Source organism: Gekko japonicus, unplaced genomic scaffold, assembly GCF_001447785.1.
Source record: "Gekko japonicus isolate JY-2015 unplaced genomic scaffold, Gekko_japonicus_V1.1 scaffold776, whole genome shotgun sequence".
Taxonomy (NCBI): Eukaryota; Metazoa; Chordata; class Lepidosauria; order Squamata; family Gekkonidae; genus Gekko; species Gekko japonicus.
Window position 1 is genome coordinate 104,897 of NW_015161428.1, and position 12,999 is coordinate 117,895.

At 50.2% G+C, this 12,999-nt stretch overlaps 1 protein-coding gene across 1 annotated transcript in view; it reads right to left on the reverse strand.

Annotated features, from left to right (window-relative positions):
• FMNL1 (formin like 1) overlaps nt 1–12,999 on the reverse strand; it is a 145,057-nt gene that overhangs the window by 15,994 nt on the left and 116,064 nt on the right. Inside the window, exons 16-21 of the mRNA XM_015428945.1 lie at nt 12,682–12,806; nt 12,001–12,203; nt 9,674–9,908; nt 6,906–6,974; nt 5,243–5,323; nt 3,251–3,380 (exon numbers count right to left, since the gene is read on the reverse strand). Coding sequence (XP_015284431.1) covers nt 3,251–3,380; nt 5,243–5,323; nt 6,906–6,974; nt 9,674–9,908; nt 12,001–12,203; nt 12,682–12,806 — 843 coding nt within the window. The remainder of the gene's footprint in view (nt 1–3,250; nt 3,381–5,242; nt 5,324–6,905; nt 6,975–9,673; nt 9,909–12,000; nt 12,204–12,681; nt 12,807–12,999) is intronic.

A 12,999-nucleotide genomic window follows, 5' to 3' on the forward strand; every position in this document is an offset into this window, starting at 1 on the left:
TGGGAGGGTAGATGCCAGGGCCTCTGGGGGAGGAGGGGGCCACGAGGATCAGGTGCCCAGAATCCCTGGATTTCCTTTCCCTTTATACCTCTGCAATGTAAAAGGCTGGAGGCTTACGAAAGCTGGGATTTCAGAGAACCGGGTACACATCTTTATTATAACATTGTATTGGTAGAATGATATTTTAGTGCCAGTTAAAAAATGCAGGGGTCATTTCCTGCGGGAGCACACAGGAGCGGAGCTCCGGCAGTAAGGAGCTCAGGGGGCAGGCACATGCAACAAGCAACAGTCGGGCCACGAGGAACAAGAAGCAGCCAAGTAAGTTGCAAAGCCCCCCCAGTCCGCCTTCAGGTACAAGCTCTCCCTTCTCTGTGAGGACAGATCTGCGTGTTCCTCCCCCCCATAGCTAGCATTCCAAAACAGTCCAGTGGCACCTTTAATGCCAAGGTTTATTCAGGTACAAGCTCTCCCTCCTCTGTGAGGGCAGATCAGCACGCTCCCCCCCCCACCAGCTAGCAACCAATAGCAATCCAAAACAGTCCAGTGGAGCCTGAGCGGTGGGTGTTGCCTTCTGACACACTTCCGGTGATGTCAGGGGGTGTGGCATATGCAAATGAGTTATGCTAATGAGCTCCTGCACCTCTTTTTCTACTAAATGACCCCTGAAAAAATGTAAAACTTTCTGTGGCAGGGGCAGGAAATGGTTGCTGTGGGGAGAATATCAGGGGAAATATGTGGGATTTTGGCTACGTACTTCTACTCCGTGGGGAATATGATCGACTTCACGTATCTCCCCAGTCGCCCTTGCCCATTAAGCATCTTTACCTTGCTTTTTTTTGTTTCGGGTAAGTAGAAATATTTTAAGATATTTTCCCGGCTGAGCACTTTTTGAGAGAGATGGATGTCTCACTCACTTCATTCAATGGGGCGTGTTCCCAGGAAATTTAAGTCTCAGCTTCATTTAATTTACAGTGAATGTCAATACTCTGAATCTGCCCCTTGGCTGGGGAGTCCCTCTGGTTTTATTGGCTCTCTTCCTTTTTGGATGCATCCAACTGCAGTCGGCACAGTATGAATCATCCTAAGTAAAAATCTATTCTTTAACAATCTTGTCTGTTTTCCTTGACTGCAGCTTACCTAATAAACCAGGGGTGTCGAACTCATTTGTTATGAGGGCCGGATCTGACATAAATAGACCTTGCCGGGCCAGGCCATGTCTGTCATAAAATGTAATGCCAGGTAGTGGAGAGATAAACTTTATAAAGAGTGTGTTTTTTTACTTAAAATAAAAAGATGCTTAAAACATCAGCGCTCTTGCAATATTTTGTTCATTTAACTGTGTCTGATAACTGACACCTCTTGCTCCGGATGACTGCCTCAAAATGTCTGTGCTGTCGCAATCCTGAGTATGCCGTTCAGGTGTGCATCTGTAAGCTGCAAACCTACGATGACGCAGCAGCAGCAGAACTGGAAGAAAAAGCAGAAGACAGCCAGTTCCACTGCCGGCCTGATAGAAGCCTGATCCGGCCCCTGGGCTGCATGTTTGACACCCCTGTAATAAACCATCTATATATCTAATAGTGAAGGTGCCCCCTTGCGTGCGGATACCTAAATCCGCGCATCGGGGGCACCTGGGGGGGAGGGAGATTTTCGTGCACACTTGGGGCAGTCCCCAGGTGTGCACAAAAATCTAAAAACCCGGAAAAAATATCGGGGGGATACTTAAATCCCCCCAAAAGTGACAGAGCGTCCCCTGCGCATGTGCAGGGAACGCTCTGCGAACTCCCTCACCACTGCCGTTGCTTCGGAGGGGGGGAGAGCAGCGAGGCCCGAGTGGCAAGCCGCTCAGGCCTCGCTTCGGAGCGGGGCAGGAGAGGCAGGGGGGGAGATCGAGCGGGGGGTGGTGGAGGAGACGGGGGAACCAGCGGGATGGGGGGAACTTACCTCCTCCTGCTGCTTCCTCCTCTGCCTCATAAGTGTGGAGGTCCCTCCCCCTGCGAGTATCGCGGGTCCCGCCCCTTGTTATGATTCTATTTATGGTATGAAGAAGCCAAGTTATTTGTTTTGGTATGATACTTGGTTTGAATTAGGGGCATGGGGGGGCGCTCTGGGCAGCCCTGGTAGGTGCAACTTTCTCCTCTTCGCACCTCCGGTGCCATCTGCTGCAGGCGCCTACAGAATTCTGACACGGCACACTGGGTGCTGCAACAGAATGGCTGCTGCAGCACGGAGCAGTCGTTCAGAGCAGCGGCCTCTAGTCTGGAGAACCAGGTTTGATTCCTCCTCCCCAGGAAGCCGGCTGGATGTCCTTGGGCCAGTCACGGTTCTCTCTCGGAACTCTCTCAGCCCCACCTGCCTCACAAAGGGCCTACTGTGGATAGGATAAAGTTTTATTGATGGCCGAATCCAGCAGATAACATTTGAAACACTACAAACTTAGCAGTAAAAAAACACCTATGAATAAAGGTAAAAAGGCTTAACGGAACAGTAAAATGCATTATAAAATACATAATAAACTCCTTAGGAGGCAGATGGTTAACAATAAAACGACTAACATTTAGCTTGCGGTGCTATTATAGATTTTCTAATTCTTAAAACACTCCGTCCAAATCTAGCCACTTGGTGTGTTACCTCCGAGTGCCTATCTGAGAGGAGGTTTTTCATAATATGGGCTCTTTGCCTGCTGGTTAGAGGTAAGAACTTGGGGAGTGAAAGAGATTTCCGGAGATTACTATAGGCCTCACAGTCGAACATAACATGTTCTAGATTTTCAATGCCTACATTACAGCAGGGGCATTCCTCAAATGGGATTTTCTTGTACTTTCCCTCTGTATTTGCTATGGGAAGTACATCCCAGTGCATAAGTGTAAATGTTCTCCTATATTCATGGTTTGACAGAGGGTAAAAATAGGCCATAGGAGTTTCTCTGTTGATGGTGCCTACTGTGGGAAAGGGAGCATGATAGTAAGCCAATCGGAGACTCCTAAAGGCGGAGAAAAGTGGGGTATGGAAACCTCCTATTCTTCTTTCAAAAGTCTGCACAGCCAATCAAATCTCCAATGGCCAATCAGAAGGCCTGCTGGGTAAAAGCCCGACCTGGACCCACCCACTTCATAAAAATACTTGGCAGGCACCAGGAAAAGGAGTTTGGCGGGCACCCCGTAAGCGACCCCTGCGGTGGAAGAACTCTGCGCTCCATCTCTCGCCAGGAATATGATCCGCTTCTCTCTCCTGCCCACAACCTGCATACCTGCCCCTGCTTTATCCAGGAAGTGCAGTTCATTGGAGAAGTTAACAAGGTCGGGATATTTCTCCTGGATAACCCGCACAATGTAATGAAGCAACGTCTGCTTCCGGTCTGTTGACTTCATGTCCAGGAGCTACAGAGAGAGAGAGAGAGAATGGTCAGACGGGAAATCTCAATGCCCCTAGTCCATCACCATGGAGCTCAGAGACACCGTCTCCATAACTTATTAGTTGTAGATATTCTGGGCTGTATGGCCGTGGTCTTGGCATTGTAGGACTCTTCCTGAGCTAAGACAAAAATGTGTGAGCCGGAGGCTAAAAAACTGTGAGCTAGCTTAGAGGGAACACTGCTGGTGTCCCTTCCTTGGTCTCACTGACCAAGTCCCAGCCAAGCCCCAGGGCTGTTGCAGGGGATTTGGCTGAGGGCCCAAGTTCCAGAGAGGCCTGGTGTTCCTTACCTGGGGAGACAACAGACACCTGGAACCTGCCCTGCGGGAATGCTGCCAGAATGCTGGTTGGTTATGTGTCAGCAGTCTTCCTGCTGCCAGGGCCTTGGTGGGAGATGATAGCCACAACTGGAGAATGATGTGACCCGCTGTTATGGTCTATTTCAGGTCTATCCAACAGGTAGATCACGATCTACCAGTAGATTGCGGAGGGGTCAGAGGTAGATCACCAGCCCCACTTGGGTTGAACAAGGCATCTCTTGAAAATGAAATAACCCTTTAAAATGACATTTTTCTGAAGACCCGTGCTGAGCAAGAATCGTTTTGGGAGCTAGTGCCTAGAGGCGAATTTCCCAAAGCTAAAGAAAGTTATTGAGACAGTTAAAGAAAGTTATAACTCAATAAAAAATAAGTTTCAAATTTAACCCACTAAAGTTGGGTTCCACCGTCCCGTTCCCCCCCCAATTTATAATGCACCTTCAGTCATTTACTGATAAGCAAAATAAGCAAAAACAAAACAGAGAGACGAAGATCCAGAAAGAACTGCGAACATTTTTTTTATTTTTTATTGAGTTATAACTTTCTTTAACTGTCTCAATAACTTTCTTTAGCTTTGGGAAATTCGCCTCTAGGAAGGAGGGCTCCAGAGCAAACTAATTTATGCAGTAGCCAAATCGCTTGCTCACAACTTTAATGCCTGTAGCTCACAAAGTAGAATTTTTGCTCACAAGACTCCACAGCTTAGAGGGAACATTGGACACCAGTCTCCTCCCACACCGCCAATGTCTGGGAGCAAGTCGAGCCCCCTGTGGCGCATCAACGGGCTCCAGAAAGAGGCTCGGGTGGCTCGGCCCAAACACCGGCTCTGAGCTCACAGCTCCTGTGGGCAATCTGTGGGCCTCCCCCACGCTCAGTCCAGTCCGGTTTTTGGAAAGGGCGTACAGAAGAACACGTGCAGTAAGGATCCTTCCTGGGCCTCATTCCCATTCCATAGCGCAGCGGCTCCCGCTAATGGAACCGGGCTGCCCGAGGCTCTTGGGAAGGCCCCTCCCCACACGCCTGTCATTTTGCAAAATATGTAAAACAAAATGGTCCGGGAAGGGCTCCTTGCGGGGGGGAGCAGAACCGCGGGGGAGCAGTTCAGCTCAGGAGGTAACCTTTCCTGGGGAGACTTGGGTTTTTTCTTCCAGTTCTTCAGTCCCAGCCCCCCCCCCCTCCACATTATGTCGTTTTACTAGGAATCTTTGCTGATAACTTTGCTGTTATCATGTTTTGTAATCTGCGTGCTGACTGCCTGAACAGTTTGGTTTTACTGGGAACCTTCACTGTTAGGTTCAAATGTCGTTGCCGTTCTAATGTTTCCATATTTTTGGAATCTGTTTACTGACGGACTGTTCTATTGTGCTTGTAATCCCCCTTGAGTCTCCATGATAAAAGCAGACTATAAATGAGAACAGATACACTGCAGGGGCGAGACATTATACTTGTTTCTCGACCTCCCTGGCTTCCCAAAAGGGATGTGTTTGCAAGTGTGACTTGACTCCACTTACCGCATCCAGACTCTGCAACCGGAATCCGTAAGCTGCTCCCCGTTTGCTGCTGTTCAGGTAATTCCCGAATGCCAAAACAATCTACGGAGACAGGCAGGCGGTCAAAGGGAACTGTACTACTTGCAGTCCACTAATGGGCCCAGAACTCATGGAGGAAGAGAAGGAACGGGGCTGTGAGAGTCCTTCCTTTAATCTTCTACGGGTGCGAGAGAGAAAACCCTCAAGAAGAGGATGGGTTTTTCTTTCAGAATGGGCACAAGAGAATGTCTAGTTGCTACCACTAACAATGATGTTAAATTCTTTTCTCCAAGAATTCTCTCTCCAACATACCACTGTATGCAAAATAATCATAGTGGGTGGCTTTTTCTTATTACTTTGGGTAATTGCCTTACAGCGGAAGACAAACCCAGGTAAAAAAGAGGCGAGGATCAGCATTTGCTCTCAGAGCACGAATAGCGCCATGAGTGACATGGGCTTGTGGCATTCTTGGCCAGAGGCAGGAGAGCCTTTCTCCTTCTCCCTGACTCGGCTGGGGATAAACCAGGGGTCCCCAACATGGCGCCCACGGAACCAGCCAAGTGTTTCTAGAAAGTGGGTGGGACCTGGTGGGGCCCTACCCAGCAGGGCTTCTGATTGCCCCCTGGAGATTCGATTGGCTGAGCAGATTCAAATAACATTTCAGTGACAGCTGCCACTACAGTACTGGTTTTATTCTCCCTCTGGCTTCTCTTTCCCCGTGTATTTTTAAAATTTACTCCCCTTGTCCCCTGCATTTGGGCTTCCTCTGTGTGCGGTTGGCTCCGCCTCCCATGGTGACCATTCCGTCCCCCACCTCCCCGCAATGGCCACTTTGTGGCTGCCCACCACCCTGTGTCAGAACTCCAAAGGTGCCCACAGGCTTGGAAAGGTTGGCGACCTCTGGGATAAACCGTATCAAGGCTCTAGCCTAGTCAACAACTTCCCAAGCTGCATACCAGAGCACCTTAAGTGTCCTATGGGAGAACTGCTAGTGTGCCTCCTGAAGAAAAAATCCTTTCATTAAATAAAGGTGAATCCAAAGTAGCCACCTACAAAGGAGACCGCCCATTGCCTCTCTGCATGTCCTGACTTTGCCCCTTTCCTATCAGCTTTTGGTGAGGCACAGATGATCCTGTACCCACTCTGTGGTTAGGAATGATTGAATCACTCAGCATCTCCTGATGCAGAAGGGCAACAGAATTACCAGCCTTTAGAGGAGGTTGCATGTCGCATCTCTGCATGAGTCGCTGCTTTGGACTTGCCTGCTTCGGGTCAGGTGACATGCACAGATTGGTGACGGAATCACAAGGGGTGGGAATCCTTCAGGGTGGGCCGTTCTGCTTACACACAAAGTGCTGAAAGTTCCTTTTTCTCATGCATTTCAATAACTGTTACATTATTATGCCTACCTTGAATAAACGAATGAATGCATGCTAAACACTATTAAGCCTTTTCTGAGTTTACAAAAGAAGGGTGCACCTCCCCTTTGAATTCAGAAAAAGGAAAGTTTGGGATATTTGTTTATTTAGAAAACTGGACATGCCGTCACTCCGCAGACCTCCTGGTTATTTAGGCGTGATGCGGCCCAAGGGGTTGGCCCTTGTGCTGGTTGTGGACACCCACTCTTGTTTGCAGGGAGACTCACCTCCAGAATCTGACGCAATTTGGTGGAAGATCTCAGCGACATGGACCCAGCAATGATGGAATTCAGCTGCTGTAGATGGGAAAGAGCAGAGATCTGATCAGTCCATCCCGTTTCCTCCAACACCGTCCCGTCCCCAGGTCTATACAATTGCATAATATTTTTTGCTGCCTTCCTGCCCATTATTCCAGCAGACATATAATAAAGTTAGCTCACAACAGCTGCATTTCAAAGCAACACTTAAAATAATTTTTAAAAAGCTCAGTTCACCCTCAACTGGGGGACCCAAACCACTAAGCACCAGCTTTTGTTGTTGTTCAGTCGCGCAGTCGAGTCAGACTCTTCACGACCCCATGGACCACATCACGCCAGGCCCTCCTGTCTTCCCCTGTCCTCTGGAGTTGGCTCAACTTCATGTTCGTTGCGTCTATGACACTGTCTAACTATCTCGTCTTTTGCCGTCCCCGTCTTCTTTGACCTTCAATCTTTCCCAGCATCAGGGTCTTCTCCAGTGAGTGCTCCCTTCTCATTGGGTGGCCAAAGTATTTGAGCTTCAGCTTCATTATCTGGCCTTCCAGGGAACAGTCAGGGTTGATTTCCTTTAGGACTGACTGATTTGATCTCCTTGCAGTCCAAGGGACTCTCAAGAGTCTTCTCCAGCACCAAAAGCATCTATTATTCGGCGTTTGGCCTTCCTTATAGTCCGGCTCTCGCAGCCATACAATTACTACTGGGAATACCATTGCTTTGACCATGTGGACTTTTGTTGGCAGGGTGATGTCTCTACTTTTTATCATGCTGTCAAGGTTCGCCATCGCTTTCCTCCCAAGGAGCAGGTGTCTTTTAATTTCACGGCTGCAGTCACCATCTGCAGTGATCTGGGATCCCAGGAACATGAAGTCTGTCACTGCTTCCACGACTTCCCCTTCTATTTGCCAAGGAGTGATGTGGCCGGATGCTGTGACCTTTGTTTTTTGGATGTTGAGTTTCAAGCCAACTGGGGCTTGACCAGCTGGGGCTGCTCAAAATGGGGCACGACCCAGCAAAACAGAACTGCTGAAAGGGCCCTCCAATAGATGCCCACCTAACTTTCAAGGGGGGCACCCACAGAAGGGCAGGTTGTTATGGGAGAAAGTGTTCCTTCACAGTCTCAGGTTCAAACCCATTTGGAGGTCAGCGCCAACTGCGGTGGCTCAAGTGGTTAAGACGCTGAACTGCAGGCTGTGGAAGGTCAGTAGTTCAGCAGTTTGAGACCCAGGTGCCGCAAGATGGGGTGAGCTCCCGTCTCTAGTTCCAGCTCCTGCCAACCTAGCAGTTCGAAAGCAAGAAATTGCAAGGAGATAAATAGGTACCACTTTGGTGGGAAGGGAACAGCGTTCCATGCGCCTTGGTATTTAGTCATGCCGGCCACATGACCACGGAAACGTCTTCGGACAGCGCTGGCTCTTCGGCTTGGAAACGAAGATGAGCACCGCAACCCTAGAGTCGGATTCAATTGGCTTTCGAGCAAGGGAGCCTTTACCTTTACCTTTTTACCAACTCTTTGGCCATGTCCTGGGTCGCTTTGGCTAGCCTGATCTGGTCAGATCTCGGAAGCCAAGCAGGGCCAGCCCTGGTCCCGTACTCGGATGGGAGACCGCCAAGGAAGTCCAGGGTCACTACGCAGAGGCAGGCAACGGCAAAACCACCTCTGACTGGTCTCTTGCCTTGAACACCCTACGGGGTTGAAGACCCAGGCAGCATAGGAAAACCGCTTCCTATTCTAAAGCACAATGATCTTACTTACCAACTCCACTGAGGGTTATTAATATTCTTAGGTCAAAGTAGGAACGCCTAACATTTCTCCGTTAGATGCAGTTGACAGAGTGAAATCCAACCCTCAAAGGCTTATGCTGCAATAACCTTCATTTATCTTGTGCAGTTTTGAACCCAGGTCTCTCAGACCCTAGTCTGACACCCTGAGCCTGCTGGCTCTCTGTTTATTGGGTAAGGCTGCAAGCACAGAGCCAAAGAGAAGTTGTGAGAGCAGCATTCTGTCTGGCCTGCTGCCCTTGCTAGGCCTCTGAACAAACGGAGAACCTGGCTTTTAATCTGCAACACTGGAACATAAGTGAAGCCATGCTGGATCAAGCCAATGGCCCAGCCAGTCCAACACTCTGCGTCACACAGTGGCCCAAACCCTGGTGCCATCAGGAGGTCCACTAGTGGGGCCCCCCCAAGCACCAAGAATGCAGAGCGTCACTTGCCCCAGACAGAGTGTTCACTCTAGACCTTGTGGCTAATCACCACTGCACTATTATTCTTCACTGAAAGGAAAACACTGCATACATCAATGGTCTAGATCAGTGATGGCGAACCTTTTAGAGACCGAGGGCCCAAACTGCGACCCAAAACCCACTTACTTATTGCAAAGTGCCAACACGGCAGTTTAACCTGAATACTGAGGTTTTGCTTTAGAAAAAACAACCCATACATTGACTTAAGATGATCCAAACAAAGTAAGGAAAGCAATCCCAAACGCTTTCATTTACTTAAAATTATTTGGCAGAGAATTCGACACTTTCATAGTGGTCTGGGCCTGGCTGGGGCGATGACACGCGTGCCCACAGAGAGGGCTCTGAGTGCCACCTCTGGCACCCGTGCCATAGGTTCGCCACCACTGACCTAGATGTTATTTGGTATTTGATGCCCATCTGCACACCTGTCCCGACGGTACCCAACATGGGTGGTTCTTCCATCACCCCCTCAAGTTATCGGTTCCTGTCACTTACTGGGAGGAGGAGCTGGACGGTGTCTCCGAAGTTGCCCAGGAAGGTCATGATGTTCATGCGTTCCGCCAGGCGGGGGATCTTGCTGAACTTGATCATGAACTGGTCCTCGTCCGAGAGCTCCTCCAGGGGGCGCTGCTCCTTCTCGTACTTTCGGATCAGGGTCAGCTCGTACTCCGTGGGGAGGAAGCGCATCAGCAGCTCCAGGAAGTCGAGGTTCAGGGCCTGGAGGTCGTATCTGAGCAGGAAAGGAAACAAGCTGCCTTCAGACGGCTCGTTTCTGAAGGACCCAAAGGCAGGGATGGCTCGAGGTTTTGCTTTTACCCCAAAGGCAAGCACGGGGCGGAGAACCAGGGAAGAGACTGCTGCAGCCTCTGCCCTTCTCCCCTTCCGGCGCCAGTGACGGCCAGGAGGAAGGAAAGGCCCGAAGGGGCTGCCAGTGCCACCGGACCGGGTCTGCCTCCTAGGTAGCAGAGGTGCAGGCCAAAGAGGAAACGGGCCAGAGGCGACGCTGCAGGCCACCGGAAGTCGGGACTGTAGTGCCACAGCCCTGCCTTCATCAAAAGACCAGGCTGCAAACAACCTGGCTGGTGTCACAAACTCCAGAAGGAATCCCAACCCTCTCCAGGGTCCAGCGTCCCACTTCAGAAAGTATTGGTAGGGCCAGAAGAATAACAGGGATACCCTTACCCCCCCCCCCCCCCCCGGACACACCACCACACCACCACACCGGTAGGTAACAAAACTGGCTTATTTTTAGGGGCAAAGTAGTACCAGCAATCTGCATACAGAAACACACACACTTGATCTTAGCCAAAAGGCCGAGAAGCTGGGTGTCCTCCTTGCAGTGTGCTGAAATCACTGAATAAACTAGAGCTGATCACTGCAATGCGTCCAGAACCAAGTATTTAACATGAAGGAACTGGGTTACAGTCATAAGAACATAAGAAGAGCCCTGTTGGCTCAGACCACTGGTCCATCTAGCCCAGCATCCTGCCTCAAACAGTGGACATCCAGTTCCTCTGGAGGGCCAACGACAGGGCATAGAGGCCGAGGCCTTCCCCTGATAAGAACCTCAGAAGAGCCCTGCTGGATCAGACCAGTGGTCCATCTAGTCCAGCATCCTGCCTCACACAGTGGCCAGCCAGTTCCTCTGGAGGGCCAGTAACAGGGCACAGAGACCGAGGCCTACCCTTGGTAAGAACATAAGGAGAGTTCTGCTGGATCAGACCAGTGGTCTATCTAGTCCAGCACCCTGCCTCACACAGTGGCCAACCAGTTCCTCTGGAGGGCCAACAACAGGGCGTAGAGGCCAAGGCCTTCCCCTGACATTGCCTCTTGGCTCTGGGATTCAGAGAATTAGTGCCTCTGGATGTAGAGGGTCCCCTCAGCCACTATGGCTACTAGCCATTGATAGACTTCTCCTCCATAAATCTACCTAACTCCCTTTTAAAGCTGTCTATTCCTGTGACCACCACTACCTCCCCTGGCAGTGAATTCCATATATTAATCACTCTGTGTAAAGTAGTATTTCCTTTTGTCCATCCTGAACCTACAGCCCATCACATCCATTATCATGTTTGTAAAATTTTAGGTAGTTTGTGGCATTGTTCATTGTATATGACATTGTTCATTGTATACAGTTCAGGGTGTGGCATTCCCAGCCTTACGGTTTGGTTTTGTTGCATCATTTGTATAAAAATACTGTCCTTATTTACACTAATTGCTTTATGCTGTCCTTAGTTTGGTGCAGTTTGGTGTCGTGGTTAAGTGTGTGGACTCTAATCTGGGAGAACCGGGTTTGATTCCCCACTCCTCCACTTGCACCTGCTGATGTGACCTTGGGTCAGTCACAAGCTCTGGCACAGCTGTCCTTGAAAAAGAGCAGTTTGTGTCAGAGTTCTCTCAGCCCCACCCACCTCACAGGGTGTCTGTTGTGGGGAAGGGAAGGGAAAGGAGTTTGTAAGCCGCTCTGAGACTCCCAAGTGAAGGGCGGGGTATAAATCCAATCTCTTCTCTTCTTATTGGTTTATTATAATTGTGCAATCCATCTTGAGTCTCACTTCAGAAATGCAAACTACAAATAAATCTGGTTTCCTTTCCTTTTCAGCACCCTGGACAGCCAGGAAGGCTTGGAGAGCACTGAACCCTCATGGACCCCCAGGCCTGGCCTTCTGATTCACCTACATAAGCCCTTGCAGGTCAGGCCAACCCTTGAGTTTCCAGCCTTTGATCCAGGGAGACGCTCCCTTTTCTCTGCCTGCCGGCTGACCTCTTCTCCTCAGCGCTGCTGGGAAACTGAATCGAGGGGAAAGACGGCCCCCACTCACGTCTGGATGGCCTTGCAGATCCTGTCGATGGTGAGCCCTCCCTTGCGGAGCGTGATGGCCAAGTTCTTGGCCCGGTTGCACTCGATCAGCGTCACTTTGCTGGGGGCCTTCTGGGAGGTCTTGACCTTCAAGCCGCTGAACTCCAGGCCGGGGCCCTGAGCCCGGGTTTTGAACTGCTCCTCAAAGTCATTCATGTCCAGAACCTGCATGGAGAAGAAGGCAAACACAAGAACAGGGGCGTGTGTGGTGTCACTTGTTGGGGCGTGGGGTGCAGGGTGCACGCGATGCAAAGACGACAGGACACAAGTCTGCAGGAAGCTGTCTGAATGAATCTCCTCTCACTCACCAGCTGTATTTATTGAAAATCTCTTCCTCCGTCCCCTCCTTTCTTTCATATATTACATCATCCCATTCATGAGACATGAACTAAGGAATGTGTGTGTGCAGGCAAGTTCTCTGTTATCAGCTCCTCCCCCTCTCTCTCATGGCCACACCGACTGCGCCAGTGAGCAGTAAACAGATTCCATCTCGGGCTCTCATTAAGTATAAGTATTTCAGTTCCCAATTTCCAGGCAGGAGAATCCATCTGCACTGCTTTCCTACAGGCGTGTGCATGAAGGGAGAGACGTCGGGACAAAGCAGGGAGGGACAGAACTCCGCACGGACCGCCACTGCCCCTACCTGAAGGACTTTCTCATCGTTGAGCTCGTTGAAGACGGTCCCGTTGATCTGGTTTGGCTTCAGAGCCACCCAGTTGAAGGTGGGCATGCGGAATTTGGTCTGTATCGGCTTTTTAATTTGGACGGCTTCGAGGGAAAAGAAGGAAGACTGTGAGAGTTTGTCCGTAGCAAAATGTATTGGTGATCCCCCCCCCCCATTCCCGGTCTTCTCTTTGACTGGGGCCCATCAACGGATTCTGGCACAGAGGGAGTGAGAGACCCCGGCTGAGATCAGTTGGGAGACGGCTGAATGAAGGCCCCGGTGGTGGCTTTTAGCAAC